Raw genomic sequence first — 24,930 nt, forward strand, 5'->3', positions numbered from 1 at the left:
CCCCTCACTCCCGACCCGCAGCCCCCCCAGCTCAACCGGTGCCCCTCACTCCCGACCCGCAGCCACCAGCCCCGCCGGTGCCCCTCACTCCCGACCCGCAGCCCCCCCAGCTCAACCGGTGCCCCTCACTCCCAACCCGCAGCCTCCAGACCCGCCGGTGCCCCTCACTCCCGACCCGCAGCCCCCCCAGCTCAACCGGTGCCCCTCACTCCCGACCCGCAGCCACCAGCCCCGCCGGTGCCCCTCACTGCCGACCCGCAGCCCCCAGCCCGTCGGTGCCCCTCACTGCCGACCCGCAGCCCCCAGCCCGTCGGTGCCCCTCACTCCCGACCCGCAGCCCCCACTAGCCCGGCCCTGGCCCCCCAGCTCTGATCTAGTGGCTGGAGTGCAGGTTGGGAGCCCGGATGCCTGGGTTCTCTCCTGGCTCTGGGAGGCATGTGGCATGGCCGTGAAGGAGGTGTCACTTACCCCTGCAGGGCCCCTGCTGCCCTAAGGCAACAAGCAGACACCCCCCACCCCCCACGCTGGAGACCCTGGAGCAGGGACCCCCCCCCCGTCCTGGGCGGCCCCTGGAGGCAGGAACTGGGCTCCCTGTTCACAAATCCCCATTTCCCCTCCCCCGCCCGCAGTTTTTTGAGGGCGTTTGCGTAGGTCCTACCAAAACACCCCCCAGGGAGAGACCTGGGCCAGGCAGGGGCAAGATGAAGGGTCACTGCCGGGTGCTGGGGGGGCTTCAGTGCTTTGATCTAACCCCAATGGCAGTCCCCCCCTGCTCTCAGCCCCAGAGCCATGGAGGGAACCCAGGAGTCCTGGCTCCCAGCCCCACCCCCTCTAACCACTAGACCCCACTCCCCTCCCAGAGCCACGCAGAGACCCAGGAGTCCGGGCTCCCAGATCCCCTTTTCTATCCCACCGGACACCCCCCCCCGTGAAGAAAATTCACTGCAAAATGGAAAACAATCAATTCAATTTCTTTAAGTTGGAAGCTGTTTTGGGGGGGCCGGGACCGTCTCTCGCGGCATCTGTGCCCTGGGAGGTGGGGAGGGGGGGCCATGCCAGGCTCGACAGGGCCCCGCTCCCGTGTGGTGGTGTGAGCAGCACCTGGGCTGGGGGGCCCTCGCTCGTGGTGGGGGAGTGGATCTGGGCAGGTCCTGGCCAGTCGGGGCCCCCATCTCAGGCAGGGGGGTCGGGGAGGCACCATGACCCCCCCGTAGCAGCTCTGGGTCCCCCAGTCTGCAGGACCTCCCCCCGCTTGCCCCTCCCACGGCTCTTGCTGTTCTGAAGGGTCTTAGCCCCCCCGGTTTTTATCAGACCCCGGCGTGGGGCGTCACTTGGGGGCCTCTCAATTCCCAGCCAGCCGCTCGGCCCCCCCGGCTTCGCCTTCCCGGAGGCAGGGGCCAGGGCCAGGTGCCAGCGTAACCCGCTGCAGGAATTCGCCCCCCGCGCCCGGCCCTTTGGGGGGCAGGTGGATGCTGCCGGGGTGGTCACTGGATGGATGGGCCGGGGGGGCCCAGAGGGTCTTTTCACAGCTGGTCGAACCGGCTCTAGTGCAGGGGCGGCTCAGAGGGGTCACGCACGAGGGGCACCAGCCCCATGAGCTCACGGCCCCCCAGAAAGATTGGGGCCTGGCTGCACCTGTAGCTCCCACAGGGAGGGGGGTAGATTGGTGTCCCTGGAGAGCCTGGACCCCTAGGGGGCGTGCAGCTGGGGGGCTGGTGGGGGGGGTCAGGACTCTGGGGAAAGATTGGGGTGTGTACGGGGGGGCCGGGGCGTGCTCCCCCCTTTCAATACACACTAGCAGGCCCCAGCTGGGCGCTCTGAGCCGCTGCCTCCCGGGGTGAGAGGTGCGGGGGTCACACCTTGGTGACCCCCAACACCAGTGGGAGGGGGCAGCCCCCGACTGATCCCCCTTTGCAGACCCCCCCAAATCCACCCTGAAACTGGCTCCATCTGCAGCGTCTGCCCCCCCAGACCCAGAGCTTTGGGGGCGGGGAGACGACGCGTCCCCCACATTTCCCGCCAGCCGGGAGGGCCTGCAGCAAAGGATGGTGGGTATTTTCCGAGGCTGCTCCGGGGCTCCCTTGCTCCTCTCCAGCGCTGCTGGGGGTCCGGCAGCCCCCCAGGCCGGGGGGGGGGAGGCAGCGCCCCCGGCTGGCGACAAAAGGGATGACACCACACGCGGCCGGTTGGGTTTTTTCCCCAGGTTCTTTGTTTCAGTTTCCTTCCAGCCATGCACCGAGGAGGGTCCCTGGCCTCAGGTCCGGACGCGGGGGGCGCGGGGGGTGCGGCGGGGTGGGGAGGTGCCGGGGGGGAGCGGGGCCGGGGGGGCTGACAGTCTCAATTCATTATCAACTCTTGTCGGCGGGGCTGTCTCTGTGCAGGGATCCCTTCATGCTCTCCAGGTATTCCTGCTGCGAGACCGCCAGCACGGAGGCCAGGATCTCGTCCTCGTCCCAGTCGGTCAGACCTGCCGGGGGAGCGGCAGGGTTAGGGGGCAGAGCACCCCGCACCCCCCCAGTTCTCTCACTAGGAGCTGGGGGGGAACAGACCCCTCTCCAATGCGCCCACCCCAGCGCTCCTCCCTCCTCTCTGCCACATCCCCCACCCCTCCCTTCCCTTCTCGCCCCCGGGACCACCCCATTGCACAACCCCTCCCCCGCAGCCCCCCCCAGTGCACTGGGAGACGGGGAACAGCTCCCAGCCCCTCTGGGAAATTGGGGGACGGGTCTATTGGCTTCAGGGGTGGGGCCTCATTCAGAGCCCTCCTATTCATCATCTGCAAAGGACGCCTGGGTTCTCTCCCCGACTCTGGGAGGGGCGTGGGGTCTAGTGGTTAGAGCAGGGGGGCCTGGGAGCCAGGACGCCTGGGTTCTCTCCCCGGCTCTGGGAGGGGAGTGGGGTCTAGTGGTTAGAGCAGGGGGGGCTGGGAGCCAGGACGCCTGGGTTCTCTCCCCGGCTCTGGGAGGGGCGTGGGGTCTAGTGGTTAGAGCAGGGGGGGCTGGGAGCCAGGACGCCTGGGTTCTCTCCCCGGCTCTGGGAGGGGAGTGGGGTCTAGTGGTTAGAGCAGGGGGGGCTGGGAGCCAGGATGCCTGGGTTCTCTCCCCGGCTCTGGGAGGGGAGTGGGGTCTAGTGGTTAGAGCAGGGGGGGCTGGGAGCCAGGACGCCTGGGTTCTCTCCCCGGCTCTGGGGGGCAGCGAGGGCTGATGGTTACAGCGGGGGTGACACTCACCGAACGCGGTAGGAGACATCTGCTGCATGATGGCCCGGCACTCCAGGGCCGGGTACAAGGACACTAAGGGTGGGGTCGCTCGGCCGCCTCCTGCTGATAACTGACTGCTCGTGCCTGGGGACGCAGAGATGGGGGGAGGGGGCTAAACACGCTGAATGTATATTCATCACCTCTGGGGTGGGGCAGCTGGGGAACGGCCGCCCGTAACGCCACATGGGGACGACCTGTCTGGTGCCAGGATGCAGCCAGCTCTGGGGCGGGGCAGCTGGGGAACGGCTGCCCGTAACGCCACATGGGGACGACCTGTCTGGTGCCAGGATGCAGCCAGCTCTGGGGCGGGGCAGCTGCGGAACGGCCGCCCGTAACGCCACATGGGGACGACCTGTCTGGTGCCAGGATGCAGCCAGCTCTGGGGCGGGGCAGCTGGGGAACGGCCGCAAGTAACGCCACATGGGGACGACCTGTCTGGTGCCAGGATGCAGCCAGCTCTGGGGCGGGGCAGCTGGGGAACGGCCGCCCGTAACGCCACATGGGGACGACCTGTCTGGTGCCAGGATGCAGCCAGCTCTGGGGCGGGGCAGCTGGGGAACGGCCGCCCGTAACGCCACATGGGGACGACCTGTCTGGTGCCAGGATGCAGCCAGCTCTGGGGCGGGGCAGCTGGGGAACGGCCGCCCTTAACGCCACATGGGGACCCAGCACCAAGATGCAGCCACCTCTGGGGCAGGGCGGGGCGGGTGGGGAATGGCTGCACCGGGGCAGTTGCTGGCTCATCCACTCTGAGCTCCTGGGCGGGAGCGCGGAGAGCCCCTTGCCCGCCCCCGGCACTGACCTGGCGCGCAGGGCGAGGGGGGTTTCGGCAGCGCCAGGGCGGCGGCGGTGCCCGGGGAGGGCGGTTTCAGGGCGGTGATCTCGCCGTGCAGGTCGGGGTGCTCGGGGGACGGGGCCGAGCTGCGGTGACGCGGGGAGCGGCTGCTCCAGTCCTCCAGGCCGCTGGTGGCGGCCGCCGTGGCCGAGCTGCAGGTCGCGCTGGCTTTCCGGGGCTGGGGGAGGGAGGCAAGGGGTGAGCCGCGAAGGAGCCCCCCGCCCATCCCCCGCCCTGGAGGGCGCAGGCCCCTGCCCCATTCCCCGCCCCCCGGCGGCCCCAGAGGGGCGGGGGCGGGGCTCACCTGTCTGGCCTGTTTCTCCTGGTCCCGCAGCCACTGCAAGTAGGACTCTCGGGCCACCTGCTCCTCGATGGCCTCGTTCGTGGCCTCCCAGTCGGTCGCTCGCTTCTTGTCCTCCAGCATCTGCTGCTCGATCCACGACTCCTCCGACGTCTTGATGGCGCTTTTCATCAGCGACTGCTCCGCGTACTGCGGGGGGGCGGGGTCAGGGAGCCCCGCCCACAGCCTGCCCCGCCCCCGGCCCCGCCCCTCGCATGCCGGGCCCTGTCCCCGGCCCCGCTCACAGCAATGAGGCAGCCAGCCCCGCCCCCAATCCCCCTGGAATGACAGGCCCCGCCCCCCAGCTGCCACATGCCAGCCCCGCCCCCCAATCCACCTGCAATGACACGCCCCGCCCCCCAGCTGCCACATGCCCCGCCCCCAATCCCCCTGGAATGACACGCCCCGCCCCCCAGCTGCCACATGCCAGCCCCGCCCCCGATCCCCCTGCAATGACACGCCCCGCCCCCCAGCTGCCACATGCCCCGCCCCCAATCCCCCTGCAATGACATGCCCCGCCCCCCAGCTGCCACATGCCCCGCCCCCAATCCCCCTGGAATGACACGCCCCACCCCCATCTGGGACATGCCCAGCCCCGCCCCATCCCCCTGGAATGACACGCCCCACCCCCCAGCTGCCACATGCCCCGCCCCCAATCCCCCTGGAATGACACGCCCCGCCCCCCAGCTGCCACATGCCCCACCCCCAATCCCCCTGGAATGACACGCCCTGCCCCCCAGCTGCCACATGTCCCGCCCCCAATCCCCCTGCAATGACACGCCCCGCCCCCCAGCTGGGACATGCCCAGCCCCGCCCCCAATCCCCCTGCAATGACACGCCCTTGCCCCCCAGCTGGGACAGGCCCTCAACCAGCCTGTCAGACACCCTGTCCCCAGCCCCACCCCGACACACCCAGCCCCCACCCCCCAGAAGCAGAGAGCTCATTGGCTGAAAGGCAGCTCCCACTCCGCCCCACTCACCCCTGGCTTGAAGGAGGGCAGCCCCAGCCCCACGCCGATGGTGGCCTTGTTGGGGTTCACCACGGAGTTGTAATGGATGTTGCGGTGGTAGGAGACCCGGATGGGCTCGTCCTCGTTCTGCTGGATGCCATGGAAGGTGTTGATGGGCTCTGCGAGGGGCGGGTGCAGCCTTGTTAGCAGGGAGAACCCCGGCGTCCGGGCTTCCAGCCCCCCCCAGTGCCCTCCCACCCCTCAGAGCTAGGGAGAGAACCCAGGAGTTCTGGCTAATGCTACGAGCCAGAAGGTGCCATCTATGGCTTGGGAGCACAAGCGAGTCCCTGGGTCTCAGGGTGCATGTCAAACAGCCGGGAACTGTGTCCTGTGTCCCCCCCCCGCGAGGCGGGAGCCGCGAAACAGCCCCGCGAGCCCGAGCCAGCCGGGCCAGGCCCGCTGGGGGGTTTTCTGCGCAGTGTAGACCTGGCCTCTGAACGGAGACAAGAGACTGTTCCTTTGGAGCTGGGATTTCGGTGACCAGCTGGCGCCGGGGGCTGGATGTCACAGAGTGGGCGGGGGGGGCTTAGAGGGGTGTCAGAGGACTGGGGGGCTCCTCTCGTTACCCCGCGAGGCGGAGTTGGGGTCTGAGCCGGAGCGAGAAGCCAGGGGCCCCCGGTACCTGTGCCGTACTGGTACACCTCCACAGGCCGGTTGTACATCTCCGCCATGGCCTGCATCTCAATGTGGTTGCCATGGCAATTGTTTTTCCGCTTCCGGTTGATGTAAGTGGTGAAATCTTCAGTCACGTAGTTGGAGAAGTAATCGGCGTTCTTCATCTGCAGGGGGCGGCCCCGGGGCCAGAGAAGGACTGTGAAACAGGGCGGGGACTGGCCAGCTGGGGGACAGGGAATGGGGCATGGGGCCTGTCCCAGCTGGGGGGGCTGGCTCCCATCTGGCCCTGGGGCAGGGACTGGTTGGCTCAGTGGGGCAGGGAATGGGGCATGGGGCCTGTCCCCTGTATGGGGTGCCGGCTCCCATCCGGCCCCAGGGCGGGGACTGGCTGCCTCGAGGGTTGGGAATGGGGCATGGGGTCCGGGGGGCCTGCCACAGGGGAAGATGCTAAGGTGGCCACCCTGGGGATCCCCCGAGCTCTGTCCCCCTGCCCCCACTCACCAGGTAGTCCATACAGTGCTTCCGGACCACTTCGTGCATGTCCTGGTCTCCATACACCTGGTCAGCTGGAAGAGAGGAGAGGGGTGTCGGGAGACAGAACAGGAGACGCTGGCGGGGGGGGACAACACACGACCGGCCACAGTGGGGTGGACCCAGGGCCCATCCAGCCCAGTGTCCAGCCTGGTGCCAGGCACTTCAGAGGGAATGAACCGAACAGGGCGATTATCACGTGATCCATCCTCTGGCGTCCAGTCCCCGCATCTGGCAGTCAGAGGCTAGGGCCACTCAGAGCAGGGGGCTGCGTCCCTGCCCGTACTGGCTAACGGCCACTGATGGACCCATCCTCCAGGAACTTAGCTAGCTCTTTTTTGAACCCAGTTACAGTTCCAGTCTATGCAACATCCCCTGGCAAGGAGTTCCACAGGTTGACTGTGCGTTGGGTGAAGAAATACTTCGTTTTGTCTGTTCTAAGCCTGCTACCCGTTCATTTCCTCAGCTGATCACTAGTTCGTGTGTCACACCAAGGGGTAAATAACATTTCCCTGTTCACTATTCCCCCCGGCATGATTTTATAGACTTGTCATATCCCCCGTTCATCGTCTCTTTCCCTAGGCGAACAGTCCCCCTCTCTTCAGTCTCGCCCCACATGGCAGCTGTTCCACCCCCTGATCATTTTTGCCCTTTTCTGCACCTTTTCCAATTCCAGTAGATCTTTTGTGAGACGGAGCGTCCCTCTGCACGCAGTATTGAAGGTGTGGGAGTCCTGTGAATTCACAGAGCAGCACCAGGATATTTTCTGTCTGACTGTCTGTCCCTCTCCCCACAGTCCCTAGCACGCCTGGGGCTTTATTTCCTGGTGCACATTGAGCAACGTTATCACACAACCATCCACTGTGACTCCGAGCTCTGCTCCTGGAGCGGCCGGGGGCAGGGCAGGGATCCTGTTTCCAACGGGTGGGGCTTTGCATGTATCAAGGCTTAGTTTTTTGGGGAGGTCCCTTGGTAGCAATCTCGCTTGAGTAGTTTTGTAACGGCTGCAAAGTTTGCCACCTCCCCGTTCACCCCTTTTCCCAGCTCCTTTATGAATGTGTTGAACAGGCCCGGGGGGACCCCGCTATTTACCACTCCCCAGTCTCATTCATTCCTACCCTGTCTCCTGTCTTTTACCCCGGTACTGATCCATGAGATCTTCCCCCTGATTCCATGCCACCTGGAGTGCTGGGAAATAAAACAGGTAAACTCCTAATTAGACTGCCAGCCCCCGGTTCTAACCACTAGATACTGCTCCCCTCCAAGGAATCTTGACATTAGAGTAGGGGGGTTGGGCGCCAGGACTCCTGGGTTCTCTCCCGGCCTTGGGAAGGGAGGGGGAGTCTAGTGGGTTAGAGCAGAGCAGATTAGGGCCCAGGACTCCTGGGTTCCCCGCCTGTCCTGGGTCTGGTTGGTGTACACGGTACCCCATGAGGCCTAGCACCTTGACTTGCCAAGTGCCGCATCATGGGAGCAAGTGACTCACCCCCCACCCCACACTGCAATGTAAACAAGGATGTGGGTTTTGGGGGGGGAGTAGAGGGGGGGGCCTTGGCCAGCAGCTCCCGTCAGTCACATGGGGACCTGCTGGGTTTCCCAGAAGCCCGCGCTGCGGTCGGCCCGTACGTTATTTATACCCACGCTCGGCAAAAACCACACGCTGCGGGCTGTGAAGGTGCATAAGAAAACAGGAAGCGAAAGACCACAGCTGTTTGTCCCCCCACACTATTCCCGCCCCCCCCCCCCCGTTACTAGGAGGCGGGGACAGAGCTAAGGGCAACTGAGGCAAACAACAGCGAGACTTGAGAGGGAAACAAAGAATAGAACCCAGGAGTCCTGGTTCCAGCATCCCCCACTCCCCCCCCAACTGCACTAGACCCCACTCCCCTCCAGAACTGCAGAAGAGCAGGGCATGGGTCTGGACGCCAGGACTCCTGGGTCCCATCTCTGGCTCTGGGAGGGGAGTGGAGTCTAGTGGGTTAGAGCAGGGGGCCTGGGAGCCAGGACTCCTGGGTTCTCTTCCTCACTGATAGTGCCTGGAGTAAGGACGTCCCCGAACGAGATTGCTCGGCCTGCTCAGGGCACCGGTCTGCCCGCTGTGCATTGGGCATCGGAGTTCAGCTGGCTTTGGAAATGTCCAGGGGCGCAAGAGAAGCAGGAAACTCCTCCCCCGGGCCCGCGTCCGATCCCCCCCCTCCCCCTCCCCAGGTCCGTAAGGGTCTGGTTTCAATCCCTTTCCCGCTGACAGACCCCCACAGACCAGAGGGGGAAATGTGATTCGCCCCAAACGAGGCCAAACCAACAATCCCCTTTTCTAGCCCCTCCAGCAGCAGCCGCCTGTCGTCCCTTCGGCAGCTCCTCGCGGCCGAGCCCCCCAGTTCTTTGCCATCATCTCCCCTCCGACCATGACGCCTCCACCCCAGGCCCCTGGCACTTCTCCCTCCCGCCTCAGGGGAGCTGCCCGGAGCCACAGTCTGGGAACGGGGAGCTGAGCTCAGCCGAGGAGACCGGACAAGCACGGCTCGTTTAGGCTGAATACGGAGACTCGTCAACCCCAGAAATTCATGGATTCCAAGGCCAGAAGGGAGCATTCTGTGTCGTACGTCCTCCTGTATAACAGGCCAGGGAGCGACGTGGCGCTTTTTGAACACGATCCCAGCTGGACTGGAAAGTTGGGGAACCCACCGCGCCCGGCGGTGAATTGTTCCAGGGTTAGTTCCCATCCCCGGGAAAAGGGATCTGGGTGGAGGAGGCTCCCGTTCGGAGGAAGGTTCGGGGGAGAGCTGCTGTTCTGAACAGAGTGAGAAGAACCGGGAGGAACCGGGCCAGGAGCAAATCTCCGAGCCGCTTTGAAAGGGGTCAAGGAGTTTTGATGGCCCCGAACTGACGCTGGTCTCGGCCCGTGAGACCCAGGGAGGGAGGGTTTTCGGCCAAGGCCGGACATGGGTTCACTGCGCCGGTCCGGCACCCAGCTGGCAGGCACAGGCTCCTGGCTCCCGTCTGCTTTCCCTCCGCTGCCTGGAGCTCACCTTTTCCAGATGCTACTGAAATATGTTGAATAACGTACAGCGCCTGACACAACGGGTCCCCAGCGCGCCTAGACCCTACCGTAATACACCTAATATACACGTACAGCGCCTGGCACAACGGGTCCCCAGCACGCTTAGACTCTACCCTAAAACACCTAATAGATAATGTACAGGGCCTGGCACAACGGGTTCCTTGTATAACACGGGCTCCTACAAGTGCCAGCTGAGATGGGGGGGGGCCTCCCACTATGCCAGGCGCTGCCTAGATCCCCCCCCAGAGAGAGATCAGAGCCCCCCTGGGGCTACGTACCACACATACCGCTCCCCATCTCCCACCCAAGTGAGATCAGTGCCTCGGTGCTGGACAGGCCCCACTGACCAAGATCGGGCCCCATCGCACGGGGCCGTACCCGGACCCCCCACCCAAACCGAGATGGGGGTTCCTGTTCCACCAGGCACTGTGTGGGTGCTGCACAGACACACAGCGAGAGACAGTCCTGGCCCTGGAGAGTTTCCAGTCGACACAGACAAATGCCAGGAAGAGAAACTGAGGCACCGACAGCAGGGCAGCGGTCTGCCCAAGTTCACCCAGCCGGTCTGGGAATAGAACCCAGGTGTCCGAGGCCCAACGCTGTCACCACATCACCAGATCACGCTGCACCAGTCACAAAGCGGTCTCCCCCCCGGATTGACAGTCTCCCCTCCTGACTAATAGACATAGCGAGGAACTGAGTGACGGCTCCTTCCTGTAAAACGCGGATGGCTCCCCGGCTACCTCAGCAGCGATCACTCAGATTTATTTTGACCACCTCGCCGCAGCCCTCTCAGACCTCTGTCCAGGTTTCCATCCAAACAAATTAACCGCTCTTTGGGGGGATCAACCCATGCAGATGAGTGTGAAATCTAAAAATGGACCCGGGCCCAGCGCCTGGCAATGCAGGGTTAACAGTACACAGGGTGGGGACACCCAAAAGGATTGCAGAGCTTAAAGGGATTCAGAGATTGCTTGCCAAGATGCAGCCACCTCTGGGGTTGGGCAGCTGGGAACAGCCACACATAACACAACAGGGGAATGGCTCGCATGGCGCTGAGGTGCAGCCACCTCTAGGGTGGGGCAGCTGGGAACAGTTCTAGCTCCAAGTCAACACTCACTACTAGAGCTACGAACGTAATGGGAGCCAGGACTCCTGGGTTCTCTCCCCAGCTCTGGGAGAGACTGTGCTCTAGTGGTTAGAGCATGGGGGTGTCAGGACTTCAGAGTCCTATCCCTGCTTCCGTCATTACCTGCTCCTCACCCTCTGCAGTTGTGGGGGAAAGCAGCTGCCCCCCAGGGCAGCAGGGGCCCAGTGTATGTAAAGTGCTGGCTATTCTTAGCAGCCAAATTCCCCACCATGGCTGGAGGAAGAGGAAGTCAGTAACCGCGAAGGCAGGCCAACCAGCGGCGCCCCCAGCACGCAGGGACGAGCCCTGCTCCCTGAGCGCACCCCTGCTGCTGCGCAGCCGTTCCCTGGCTCCCCCGCCCCAGACGTGGCTGCATCTCAGCGCCCAGGAAGCCAGCCTGGGGTCCTTTGGAATGGAAGACGAAGCAGTAGAAAGGGGGGGGGGGGGAGGGAAGGTCCTATGGGTCCAGTGGGTTAGAGCAGGGGGGCTGGGAGCCAGGACGCCTGGGTTCTCTCGCTGGTGCTGGGAAGGGAGTGGGGACTGGTGGTTAGAGCATGGGGGGCTGGGAGCCAGGACGCCTGGGTTCTCTCGCTGGTGCTGGGAAGGGAGTGGGGACTGGTGGTTAGAGCATGGGGGGCTGGGAGCCAGGACGCCTGGGTTCTCTCCCTGGTTCCCCAGGGGCGCTGTGGGCATACGAACAGTGCTAAGCGAGTCCCAGGCAGGGTTAAGTGAGCCAGGGAAGGACTGAAGCTAAGGCGGGGGGAGGTTTTCCCCTGGGGGCAGCTGGACGTTAGGGGCGAAGGGCCGCTGGGGGTGGGGTATTATGAGAACAGAGCTAGAGCAGCAGTCACCTGCCTCCCCCTTATCGGCCTGCGAGTTTCAGTTTCTATCAAAACAGGGTGGTTGAAATTCCCCCACCCCTCACATCACAAAAGCTTTCTAATACCAGGGTTTCAGTCACTTCTCGGTGCTCAAGAGACCCCCTCCCTCCCCCAGCCAAGGCTAGAACCCAGGCGTCCTGGCTCCCAGCCCCCCTCTAACCCAGGGAGGATGTGTGGGACGGGTGCTGATGCTCGGGGCAGGGAACGTTCCACGGGGGGGCAGGTGGAAAACCCATCAAAAGAGGAAGGAAACTGACGCGCAGCTGGGAAAAATACGTGTAATTGACGAGAGGCAAGGACTGTCTTTAATCTGCGCAGAGGTTAGAGCAGGGGGGGCTAGGAGCCAGGACTCCTGGGTTCTCTCCCCACGGCCATCGCTCTAGTTCGGAGGCCGGGCGGGGCCCTCCGGGCGGCTGCGTCTGGGAAGCAGCGACCACTGACAAGGCCTTGCCAGGCCTGGGCAGAGCAGGAGCAAAACATGACGCTGCAAAACCTCCTCTGAGTCAGCAAAACCCTGCCCCGACTCAGCAGCCACGCCGGCCCCCTGCCAACCCAGCACCAGCGATGGGAGCCAGGACGCCTGGGTTCTCTGCTGGCTCTGGGAGGGGCATGGAGTCTGGTGGGTTAGAGCAGTGGGGGGGCTGGGAGCCAGGACTCCTGGGTTCTCCCCCCAGCTCTGGGAGGGGAGTAGGGGCCAGTGGGTTAGAGCGTGGGGGGAAGAGGGGAGCTGGGAGCCAGGACGCCTGAGTTCTCTCTGCACCTACCTCAAACTACTGCCCCCTCCCCAAAACACAGATCACGCTGGCCTGGCTCATTCTCCCGCCCCCCCAGCACCCTGCTCCCCCCACCTGCAGCGTCATGGGACAGTCTGCACCCCGCTTTGCTGCCTCAGGGGTGATAAAGGAGGGGGGAAGCGGGCGCAGGCCCTGGGCAAGGGAAGCTGTTTATCTCGGCAGAAGGAAGCGGGTGTGAGGGCTGGACAGGAGACCGGGCCGAGGGGAAGGCAATGCCAGGGTTGTGCTGCCCCCTGCTGGTCAGATGGGAAAAGGCACCGATAGGGTAACAGACTTCATGCCTGTGAGGCTGAGATGCAGCCACCTCTGGGGAGGGGCAGCTGGCGAACAGCTGCACATAACGCCCCACAGGGATGGGTCACCTGGCATGGAAATGCAGCCTGTGTGCTACCCCCAGTTCTTATGTTCAGTCCCTATGGCGTGGGGTCCGGATCTCATTCAGGGTGCTCCCCAAATCTTGGTGACTGGCATCTGCAGCACCCAGCCCTTCGTGGGCCCCACAGTCAAGGAATCCCCCACCTCTTGGGGGGTGGGGAGAGAACAGAGTTCTGGGAAAGGGGCAGGGTCACTGATTCCCCACCCCTCCATATGGGGGGAGTTATACATACCTATGGATCAAATGAGCCGCTGATCATGGGGCTTGGGGGGGCGGGACAGAAAGATGGATTTAGGGATTAGAGATGTCAATCAATATAAGGCCAATGATTGACATGGAGAGCGCCCCCGCCCCACCCCCCACAGCACAGTCCTGCCTGCCAAGGGAGAGCCCCCTCCAGCTCAGCCCCCCACCGCTGGGGCTCCCTGTTTCTCCTTGGGGCTCATGGGGAAGGGCTGGGACTCAGGACTCCTGGCTTCTATTCCCAGCTCTGCCCCTTGCCTTGACCTCGTGCCTCGATTTCCCCTTGTCAGCACCCACAGGAAGCTCGTCTGGACAGGGCCTGTCTCTCATGAGGTATCGGCGCCACGGGGGCCCCAATCCTGGCCGGGGGGACCCTCCTCGAGGGATCTGCCTGACCCTGATCGTCCATCATATAATCTCACCTGAAAGCCGCCCCCCCGTCCCCCGCTTTGTCCAACCCAGAGCCAAGGCCCCACAGCTCACCAGAGATCACCCTGAAACAAGCTGGCAGGCAGCAGAGAACATCCCCCCGCCCCCCCTTTCCAGGAACACGAGGTCGGGGCCCAGCGGAACCACCCAATCTCGTCACAGGGACCCCAGCCCCCTCAAACCTGACCCTACAACACCCCGTCCTTACAGCTCTCCCACAGGACACCACCCCTGACCCCCCAATCCTCTCTCATGTCCCCCCCCACTCCAACCCCCAAACCCCATTCTTACGACACCCCCAATCCTGCCCCAAATCCCCCCCATCCATCACTCATGACCCCCAACTCTGACCTGCTTCCCAGCAGGTCCCCACCCCGACCCCCCAGCCTCCCAGCACTGACCCCCATCCCCACCACGGCCCCTCCAACTCTGACCTGCTCCTCCAACTTATCCCAGAAGGGCTGGGAAGGAGTTCCGGCTGCCCCTCCCCGACGGGGGTCCCCCACATCCCCCCCCGGGCCCCAACTTACCCACAGCCCGGAATAAACAAGCCCCGTCCTCCTTCATCTGCTTGATGATGAAACCTTTCTTCTCCCGCAGCGACTTCTCAAACCTGTTCTCCTGCTGGACACAAGAGAGCAGCGCGTCAGCAAGTTACCACGGCACCCCCTGCCGAGCCCCCCAGGTGCCCCCCGCCCCACTGCGCCCCCTGCCGAGCCCCCCGGTGCCCCCCACCCAACAGCGCTGCTTGCCGAGCCCCCCGGAGCCCCCTGCCCCACTGTACCCACTGCCAAGCCCCCCGGTGTCCCCCACCAACCCCCTGGCTCTGCTTGCCGAGCCCCCCGGTACCCCCCACCGCTCTGCACCCCCCGCCCCACTGCTGAGTCCCCCCCGCCCCACGGCGCCCCCTGCCGAGCCCCCCGGCGCCCCCTGCCGAGCCCCCCGGCCCACAGTGCTGCTTGCCAAGGCCCCCGCCCCCTGCACCCCCTGCCGAGCCCTCCGGCTCCTCCCGCCCCACTGCCGAGCCCCCTGCCCCACAGTGCTGCTCGCCGAGCCCCCCAGCACCCGGCCCTGACTGCCAGGGGAGACAGCCTCCAGCCAAGCCCTGCAGCCTGTTCCCCACAGCACAGCGCCCCCTAGCGCCCAGCTCTGACTGCCAGGGGAGAGCTCCCCTGCCCAGCCCCCTTGTCTCCCATCTCCTAAGGCCCCCAGAATCGGGCACAGCAAGAACATGGTGTATTACAGAGCACTGGGGCGCAGCACACCTGGGTTCTTGCCCCAGCTCGGGGTGGGGGGGGCTGGGAGCCAGGATCCAAGCTCAAGACCCTGGAAGGTCTGAGCTCAGTCTCCCAGCTGAGGCCCCCCAGCTGCGTAGGGGGTATCACCCCATGGCCCGGGCGCTCGCAGCAGCGACGTCAGGACAGATTGGGTTACGGATCAGATTCTGTCTGGCCCTCGAGTGGGACAGGGGGTCGGCCAGCGGCACACAAGCCCCCCCACCACGCTGCCCTGGAAAAGCCTCCCCCCAACTTCAGCTGTGGAATCAGGCCCCCCATCTTGCCATATTAAGCATTAATGAACCTGAGGTAGGAGATGTCTATTACAAACGTGTACAGCACCAGACACGCCGCCCCCCGGTCCCCCTTCCCTGATCTCAGCTGGGGGGGATTCCCCATGGTCCTGGGCTCTGCCCCGATCCCAGCCCCATGGGGAAGAGATCCCACAGGACCAATAGCCCAGCTGGGGTGGGGTTTCCCCTGAATGCCAGGCCCTGCAAAGCCAGCCCGGATTGGGGATTCCCCCCCACCCCATGGCTAGACAAACCAGGCCCCAATACAGGAACGCCTGGCGGGTCTAGGGGCGGCCCTGGCCCAGGGTTTTCCCAAAGTCCTGTTCACTTAGGCCAAGCGACATCCCACAATCCCCTGCAACAGCCCAACTCAACAGGCAGCTAGGCAAGCTGCCAACCGAGAGACAGTCGGCCTACGTCTGGGCACCCTCGCGCCTGGCCTGTAGGGATGGGCGAGGGGTCTGTCACTCGGCCAGTTACCCCAGCAATACCCCGTGCTGCCACGTGTGACGCACCGGCCTCTCTTCCCGGCCTTCAGCACTAGCCCCCCTGGAGCGGGTCTCGCCCCGAACCAACGGGCGGGCAGCACAATTCACCCACAGCTCCCCCAGAGGCCCGCCTCGCCGGGGGCAGGGCTGACGGTAATTCCACCCCACTACAGCCAGGGCAGGGCTGGGTTCAGGCTGCGGGATCGGGGCTCGGGGAGGCTCTGTACAGTGCCTGGCACAAGAGCTCCCCCACACTGGGCATGGCGGTAATACACCTAACCGATAACACACAGCGCCTGGCGCAAGGGGGGGTCCCGGATGCTACCGTAATACACCTAACCGATAACACACAGCGCCTGGCGCAAGGGGGGGTCCCGGATGCTACCGTAATACACCTAACCGATAACACACAGTGCCTGGAGCACGGGGGGGGGTCCCGGATGCTACCGTAATACACCTAACCGATAACACACAGCGCCTGGCGCAAGGGGGGGTCCCGGATGCTACCGTAATACACCTAACCGATAACACACAGTGCCTGGAGCACGGGGGGGGGGTCCCGGATGCTACCGTAATACACCTAACCGATAACACACAGCGCCTGGCGCAAGGGGGGGTCCCGGATGCTACCGTAATACACCTAACCGATAACACACAGCGCCTGGCGCACGGGGGGGTCCCGGATGCTACCGTAATACACCTAATAGATAACACACAGCGCCTGGCGCAAGGGGGGGGTCCCGGATGCTACCGTAATACACCTAACCGATAACACACAGCGCCTGGCGCAAGGGGGGGATCCCGGATGCTACCGTAATACACCTAACCGATAACACACAGCGCCTGGCGCAAGGCGGGGTCCCGGATGCTACCGTAATACACCTAACCGATAACACACAGTGCCTGGAGCACGGGGGGGGTCCCGGATGCTACCGTAATACACCTAACCGATAACACACAGCGCCTGGAGCACGGGGGGGGTCCCGGATGCTACCGTAATACACCTAACCGATAACACACAGCGCCTGGCGCAAGGGGGGGTCCCGGATGCTACCGTAATACACCTAACCGATAACACACAGCGCCTGGCGCAAGGGGGGGTCCCGGATGCTACCGTAATACACCTAACCGATAACACACAGCGCCTGGCGCACGGGGGGGTCCCGGATGCTACCGTAATACACCTAACCGATAACACACAGCGCCTGGCGCAAGGGGGGGATCCCGGATGCTACCGTAATACACCTAACCGATAACACACAACACCTGGCGCAAGGCGGGGTCCCGGATGCTACCGTAATACACCTAACCGATAACACACAGTGCCTGGCGCAAGGGGGGGGTCCCGGATGCTACCGTAATACACCTAACCGGTAACACACAGTGCCTGGCGCAAGGGGGGGATCCCGGATGCTACCGTAATACACCTAACAGATAACACACAGCGCCTGGCGCAAGGGGGGGGTCCCGGATGCTACCGTAATACACCTAACCGATAACACACAGCGCCTGGCGCAAGGGGGGGATCCCGGATGCTACCGTAATACACCTAACTGATAACACACAGCGCCTGGCGCAAGGGGGGGGTCCCGGATGCTACCGTAATACACCTAACCGATAACACACAGCGCCTGGCGCAAGGGGGGGTCCCGGATGCTACCGTAATACACCTAACAGATAACACACAGTGCCTGGAGCAACGGGGGTTCCCGGATGCTACCGTAATACACCTAATAGATAACACACAGCGCCTGGCGCAAGGGGGGGTCCCGGATGCTACCGTAATACACCTAACAGATAACACACAGCGCCTGGCGCAACGGGGGGTCCCGGATGCTACCGTAATACACCTAACCGATAACACACAGCGCCTGGCGCAAGGGAGGGATCCCGGATGCTACCGTAATACACCTAATAGATAACACACAGCGCCTGGCGCAAGGGGGGGATCCCGGATGCTACCGTAATACACCTAACCGATAACACACAGCGCCTGGCGCAAGGGGGGGTCCCGGATGCTACCGTAATACACCTAACCGATAACACACAGTGCCTGGAGCAACGGGGGGTCCCGGATGCTACCGTAATACACCTAACAGATAACACACAGTGCCTGGAGCAACGGGGGGTCCCGGATGCTACCGTAATACACCTAATAGATAACACACAGTGCCTGGCGCAAGGGGGGGTCCCGGATGCTACCGTAATACACCTAACCGATAACACACAGCGCCTGGCGCAAGGGGGGGTCCCGGATGCTACCGTAATACACCTAACCGATAACACAGCGCCTGGCAGAGAGGGGCCCCGGTCCAGGACGGAGGTCCTGCATACTGTACCCTGTCGAGCACCCAGCACACTGAGGTCCTGGGGCAGGACCGGGCTCCTAGGTGCTACAGGAACACAGTCTCCTGCCCCCCTGCAGTTCACTTTCACCACTGCTAGGATCCCATGATGAAGCTAGTTAGTTCCACCTGCTCACCTGGTGAATCGTGTCTCTCTCACGCTCCGGCCCAACCTGGTGAGCACGCGCAGAGAGCGGGACTCACCCCCCACAGCAGGGACGCACACGCACGCTGCCACCTGGGGCAAAACCTCCCCACCAACACCAGCCCGACGCTCAACTGCTGGCCCCAAAAGCTGGCGCTGCAGCCCGGGGCACCCACCCACGATTAGACGCCGGCCCAGCATGACTACGAGATCTTAAAGCAGCAGGGCTGTGCTCTCCCAAGCTGCCCGGGGCCCGGAGGAAGCAGTATTTGCCCTCCAGGATAAAGAGGGTGAATGTCTTCAGCTTCAATACCTGAACGTACGAGAACTGAGGGGGCAAGAGAGCGGGTTGGTAGGTCAGCAGGCTCAACTGCTCGCTCGCAGAGGTGTGAACCGCCCGGAGCGCGATCCACCTGAGCCAATCGCTCCCAGAGGCGGGAGCCTGTTACTCTAACTGGGTGTCAACATGAAAGCCCATGTCAGTGTTAGCTATTTACTCACTTTTGAGGGGGCTAGATTTTCCCCTCATGCAACGAGCACATTACGAGACTGACTAAATCCCCCCCAAGCAGGGCTCATCCCCTCCAGGAGGGGGCAGCAGGTACCCGTCCCAGCCCCACCACCCCTCCCTCCACCTCCGATTGATCTCTGCACACGCTGTCCTTCCAGCCCCCTGGGAAGCCACGTTGGGAGAAAGGATGGTGCAGTCTCTCAGGGCACCGGATCAGGACGCGAGGGGGGTGTGCGTATGGGTGTGTGTGAGCGAGAGAGAGAGATCCATTAGAGGCTCAAACCCTGCTCTGAGGAGGGAGGGTGGGTGAGCGGATGATCGCTAGAGGAGTTTGCCTGGGGATGAGGAGAGAGCACGGTGGTCTGGGAAGCAGGAGAAAGAGACCCGGGGACGGGACAGACTAAGGGGTTCCCAAGGGAGGGACGGACAGGACCCCGGCAAGGGGGGACACAGCACGCTCCCAGTCAACCCCGTTTCGCAGACGATCTGGTAGAACCGGCCACTACGTGGCAGAAACCCCACGGGACCAGCCCCGAGTCCCGTGTGAAACAAGAGCCACCTGGCACCAGCCTGGTCCCGCCTTATCTTTAGGCACCTGGTCTGCACCATCAGCACCACTGACCCCCCTCCCCTGCCCCACTCGGGGGGGGCTAGGAGCGGAGCCCCTGGACGCCTGGGTTCCCAGTGTGCTCGGGGAGGAGAGCCTCCAGATGCCTGGGTCCCAGCATCCCGCCCCCAAGGGGAATACAGGCCCGGATGCCTGGGTCCCAGTATCCCAGCCCCTGGATCTCCGTGGGGTGGAGTGGAGTTCACAGGTCAAGTGCCCTCTCATGAGTAAGAATGAGTGCTGGGGGGGCCTCAGGGGTACCTTGCACCCCAACAGCAATAAGGGGGGCTATATAGCAGACTAACAGGGTGACAATACGGGGCCCCCTCAGAGCCCGCTGCACAGGGTGGGGGTAGAGCTGGAAAACCAGCATACCCCTACAGCTCAGAGCATCCCCAATAAGTGCCAGAGGGGCCCCCCCGCTCCCTCCCCTCCAGTGGACAGGCCCCCCCATTCCCCTATCACATAGAAGGGGGCCATGGGGAAATGTAAGGGTCACCATCTGATTGTTACATCCCTCTCCTCCATCATATTGGGGGGGTGTCTCCCCCTCTCCACATTCCCCACCTCAAGATCACAGCCCGCCCCATAAGGGGGAGCAGGGTCCCCCACCAACATCTCCCCAGTCAGGACTGCCCCTGCCCCCATGTCAGAGGAAGGGGGCTCAGCACACATCTGAAAGGGGGGGTGCCTCCCACAGATCAGAGAGTGGAGGCTCTTCCCTCCCCCCCAAACGAGGGGGCATTGCTCCCCTCCAGCCCAGGTCATGGGCGAGGGGGTCCCCCCCATTCCCAAGGAGAGAATCCCCCCAGGATACCTCCTCTACAGTGGGTGGTTCCCCTATACCTCAGAGGGGATCCCCGTCCTGCCCGCAGCTCAGAAGAGGGCCTGCTATACCTCGGGGGGGGGGGGCCTGCCGGGGGGGTCCTTCCCCCCACAGCCCAGTGTGCCTGCCCCAGCCAGGGCACCTGTTACAGAAAGGGTGGGTCCCCCTGTGCCCCACAGCTCCCAACAGAGGAGAAATCCCCCATTCCCCAGCACAGCTCAGAGGAGGGGAATCCCTCCAATAGCCCAGAGGAAGGGGGGTCCCCCCGATAGCCATGGAGTCCTCACAGAGCCCCAGAGACAGGTCCCACTCTCCCAGAGCACAGAAGAGGGGGGTCACGGTCCCCCACAAACCTCCCCCCACACCTGGGGTCCTCCCCATACTCACCAGAAGGGGATTCCCCCCCCATTCTCCCCCAGAAGAAGGAGATCAGCACCTCCCATGCCCCCCCAGAAAGGGGTCCCCAACCCCCCCCTACAGGGGGATCCTTCTCCCCCCCATGCCCCCCCAGAAGGGGGAGATCAGGGCCCCCCAAGCCCCCACCAAGAAGGGGGATCCCTCTTCCCCCGGAAGTGGGAGATCAGGGCCCCCCATAGCCGCCAGAAGGGGGATCCCTGGCCCCCCGGAAGGTGGAGATCAGCGCCCCCCAGAAGGGGGATCCCTGGACCCCCAGAAGACAGAGATCAGGGCCCCCCATAGCTGCCAGAAGGGGGATCTCTGGCCCCCCAGAAGGCGGAGATCAGCACCCCCCAGCCCCCCAGAAGCGGGATCCCTGGCCCCGTGGAAGGCGGACACCAGGGCCCCCCATAGCTGCCAGAAGGGGGATCGCTGGCCCCCCGGAGGGCAGACACCAGGGCCCCCCAGAAGGGGAAGATCAGGGCCTCCCATGCCCCCCCAGAAGAGGGATCCCTGGCCCCCCGGAAGGCGGAGATCAGGGCCCCCCAGCGCCCCAGAAGGGGGATCCCTCTCCCCCCAGAGGGCGGACACCAGGGCCCCCAGGAGGGGGAGATCAGGGCCCCCCATAGCCTCCAGAAGGGGGATCCCTGGCCCGCCGGAAGGCGGAGATCAGCGCCCCCCCAGAAGGGGGATCCCTCTCCCCCCAGAAGGCGGACACCAGGGCCCCCCCGGAGGGCGGACACCAGGGCCCCCCAAGCCCTCCCAGAAGGGGGATCCCTGGCCCCCCGGAAGGCAGAAATCAGCACCCCCCAGACCCTCAGAAGGGGGATCCCTCTCCCCCAGGAGGGCGGACACCAAGGCCCCCCCCCAGACCCCTCAGAAGGGGGATCCCTGGCCCCCCGGAAGGGGGAGATCAGGGCCTCCCAGGCCCCCCCAGAAGGGGGATCCCTGGCCCCCCCAGAAGGGGGAGATCAGGGCCTCCCAGGCCCCCCCAGAAGGGGGATCCCTGGCCCTCCCAGAAGGGGGAGATCAGGGCCTCCCAGGCCCCCCCAGAAGGGGGATCCCTGGCCCTCCCAGAAGGGGGAGATCAGGGCCTCCCAGGCCCCCCCAGAAGGGGGATCCCTGGCCCCCCGGAAGGCGGAGATCAGGGCCTCCCAGGCCCCCCCAGAAGGGGGGATCCCTGGCCCCCCGGAAGGCGGAGATCAGCGCCCCCCAGAAGGGGGATCCCTCTCCCCCAGGAGGGCGGACACCAGGGCCCCCCAAGCCCCCCCAGAAGGGGGGATCCCTGGCCCCCCGGAAGGCAGAGATCAGCGCCCCCTAGACCCTCAGAAGGGGGATCCCTCTCCCCCAGGAGGGCGGACACCCAGGGCCCCCCCAGAAGGGGGAGATCAGGGCCCCCCGGCCCCCCAGAAGGGGGATCCCTGGCCCCCCAGAAGGGGGAGATCAGCGCCCCCAAGCCCCCCACAAGGGGGATCCCTCTCCCCCCAGAAGGCGGACACCAGGGCCCCCCCGGAGGGCGGACTCCAGGGCCCCCCAGACCCCTCCAGAAGGGGGATCCCTGGCCCCCCGGAAGAGGGAGATCAGGGCCTCCCATGCCCCCCCAGAAGGGGGATCCCTGGCCCCCCGGAAGGCGGAGATCAGCGCCCCCCAGAAGGGGGATCCCTCTCCCCCCGGAGGGCGGACACCAAAGCCCCCCCCAGCCCCCCAGAAGGGGGATCCGTCTCCCCCAGGAGGGCAGACACCAGGGCCCCCCCCAAGCCCCCCCAGAAGGGGGATCCCTGGCCCCCCCGGAGGGCGGACACCAGGGCCCCCCGGAAGGGGGAGATCAGCACCCCCCAGCCCCCCACAAGGGGATCCCTCTCCCCCCAGAAGGCGGACACCAGGGCCCCCCCCGGAGGGCGGACACCAGGGCCCCCCAGGCCCCCCCCAGAAGGGGGATCCCTGGCCCCCCGGAAGGGGGAGATCAGCGCCCCCCAGAAGGGGGATCCGTCTCCCCCAGGAGGGCAGACACCAGAGCCCCCCCCAAGCCTCCCTAGAAGGGGGATCCCTGGCCCCCCGGAGGGCGGACACCAGGCCCCTCCGGAAGGGGGAGATCAGCACCCCCCAGCCCCCCACAAGGGGATCCCTCTCCCCCCAGAAGGCGGACACCAGGGCCCCCCCCGGAGGGCGGACACCAGGGCCCCCCAGGCCCCCCCAGAAGGGGGATCCCTGGCCCCCCGGAAGGCGGAGATCAGCGCCCCCCAGAAGGGGGATCCGTCTCCCCCAGGAGGGCAGACACCAGAGCCCCCCCCAAGCCCCCCTAGAAGGGGGATCCCTGGCCCCCCGGAGGGCGGACACCAGGCCCCCCCGGAAGGGGGAGATCAGCACCCCCCAGCCCCCCACAAGGGGATCCCTCTCCCCCCAGAAGGCGGACACCAGGGCCCCCCCGGAGGGCGGACACCAGGGCCCCCCAGGCCCCCCCAGAAGGGGGATCCCTGGCCCCCCGGAAGGCGGAGATCAGCGCCCCCCAGAAGGGGGATCCGTCTCCCCCAGGAGGGCAGACACCAGAGCCCCCCCCAAGCCCCCCTAGAAGGGGGATCCCTGGCCCCCCGGAGGGCGGACACCAGGCCCCCCCGGAAGGGGGAGATCAGCACCCCCCAGCCCCCCACAAGGGGATCCCTCTCCCCCCAGAAGGCGGACACCAGGGCCCCCCCGGAGGGCGGACACCAGGGCCCCCCCAGCCCCCCAGAAGGGGGATCCCTGGCCCCCCGGAAGGCAGAGATCAGCGCCCCCCAGCCCCCCACAAGGGGGATCCCTCTCCCCCCGGAGGGCGGACACCAGGGCCCCCGCCCCGCCGCAGGGCCCCCCGCTACCTGCTCCGCCGAGGCCGGGTCCAGGCTCTCCCCGCGGGCCGCCGCCGTCTCGTACTCGTCCTCGCTGTTGCAGCCGGCGCCGCCGCCGGCCTCGTCGCGCTCGGGGCTGGAGCCGGGCCCGGGGCCGCCCTGGCGCCGCCGCTTGCTGTGGCCGGGCCCCGAGCAGCAGCCGCCGCCCCGGGCCTCGCCCGGCCCCAGCAGCGGGGCCCCGTCCAGCCCCGCCAGCGGGTCCCCGCCGCCCCCCGCCCCGCCCGGGCCCGGCGGCGGCGGCGAGCCGGCCGGGGGGCGCCCCCCAGCGGGCCGGGGGGGGCGAGGCCCGGGATCGGGCCCCGCCGCCGCGCGGATCGGGGCCGGCGGGGGGGCCCGCCCCCGCCGCCGGGCCCCCCCCGCGGGTGCGAGTCCGGGCCGGGCCCGCCGCGCGGGTGGGGGTGCGGGTGGGGGTGGGGGTCCGCGCCGCCCCCCCCCGCCCGGGGCCGCGGCGCGGGGGGGGGCCCGGCGGGTCCCGCTCCCCGTCCCCCGCCGCCGGGCAGGGCTTCTTCTTGGGCAGGATCGTCATGGCCGGCCGGGAGCGGGGCCGCGGGCGGGGCGAGCCCCGGAGCGGGGGGCTGGGGGCCCGGAGGGGGGCGAAGGGGGGGGCCCCGGGGGGGGCGGGGGACCCGGATGGGGGGGCGAAGGGGGGGGGCCCGGGGGGGCGGGGACCCGGATGGGGGGGCGAAGGGGGGGTCTCGAGGGGGTTGGGGGACCCGGATGGGAGGGGCGAAGGGGATGGTGGGGACCCGGATGAGGGGGCTAAGGGGGGGGTCCCGGGGAGGAGGGGGACCCGGATGGAGGGGCTAAGGGGATGGTGGGGACCCGGATGGAGGGGCTAAAGGGGGGACCCGGGGGGCTCCCTCTCCCCCACAAACTCACTGTCCCCCCATGGGGAGGGGTCGGGCGGCGAAAGGACCCCGGGGGGAGGGGGGGGGCAGCTGCCTCGGGCGGCCGGACGCAGACGAATCAACCCCTCGCTCGCCCGCTCCTTCCCCCTCCCCCGCCCCGTTGCGACTTTTTGACCCTTCCCGGCTTCCGCGACAGCCCCTCGCGCTCGGCCCCGGCCTAGTGTCAACATCAACACAGCCGGCCCCTGACCCCGCGCGCTCACTTCCGCCGTCACGCCCCTTAGCAACGCCGGGGGCGGGGACTAGGCACGCCTCGGCAACGGCCCAGTTTTCACTCGCTGCCGCGCGCGGCCTGACGCTCATTGGCCAGAGGTTGACGGGCCCAACTATCTGATTGGCCACGGCTCAGCGGCAAATCAAGAGAGGTCCCACCCACCCCCGTTTTCTCACTCCAATACCCTCTCCCACAGCCCATAGCAACGACACAGCGGAATGCGGGACCTGGGCCGCCCTTAGTAACAGTGAATTGTCTGATTGGCTCAGAGGTGAAGGTCTCCTTTCTGATTGGCCGAACAGCACGGAACCGATTTCTGATTGGCTCAGAGGTGGAGGGCTCATTTCTGATTGGCTGAGAGACAAGGAACCAATTTCCACAGAGCTGCAACGCAAAGGAGCCATCTCTGATTGGCTGGGAGACGGAGACAACGTCTCTTATTGGCTACGAAGGACCTACCCTCCCTTCTGATTGGCTGTTGGACAGGCTCCACGTCTCCAATTGGAGGACGCTCACTTCTGATTGGTTGGACATC

General features: G+C 65.7%; 1 protein-coding gene across 3 annotated transcripts; it reads right to left on the reverse strand.

The window, feature by feature from the left end:
- Positions 1 to 950: 950 nt before the first annotated feature.
- OTUD5 (OTU deubiquitinase 5) lies at positions 951 to 23,410 on the reverse strand. 3 transcript variants are annotated; one of them, XM_077840311.1, is made up of 9 exons: positions 23,244 to 23,410; positions 14,034 to 14,124; positions 6,561 to 6,625; positions 6,067 to 6,223; positions 5,415 to 5,563; positions 4,399 to 4,584; positions 4,062 to 4,272; positions 3,230 to 3,343; positions 951 to 2,467 (listed from the first exon to the last, which is right to left on the reverse strand). In XM_077840311.1, exons 2-9 carry the CDS (start codon positions 14,068 to 14,070, stop codon positions 2,349 to 2,351), a joined length of 1,038 nt encoding a protein of 345 aa, XP_077696437.1. In that variant the 5' UTR covers positions 14,071 to 14,124; positions 23,244 to 23,410; the 3' UTR covers positions 951 to 2,348. The 3 variants fall into 3 exon arrangements, with proteins under 3 accessions (XP_077696437.1, XP_077696436.1, XP_077696435.1); XM_077840310.1 differs by having other exon boundaries at positions 14,034 to 14,127; positions 23,244 to 23,373; XM_077840309.1 differs by lacking the exons at positions 14,034 to 14,124; positions 23,244 to 23,410 and adding an exon at positions 7,252 to 7,644.
- Between the last annotated feature and the right edge of the window lie 1,520 nt (positions 23,411 to 24,930).

The sequence above is a fragment of the Eretmochelys imbricata genome, chromosome 23, assembly GCF_965152235.1.
Source record: "Eretmochelys imbricata isolate rEreImb1 chromosome 23, rEreImb1.hap1, whole genome shotgun sequence".
Classification (NCBI taxonomy): domain Eukaryota; kingdom Metazoa; phylum Chordata; order Testudines; family Cheloniidae; genus Eretmochelys; species Eretmochelys imbricata.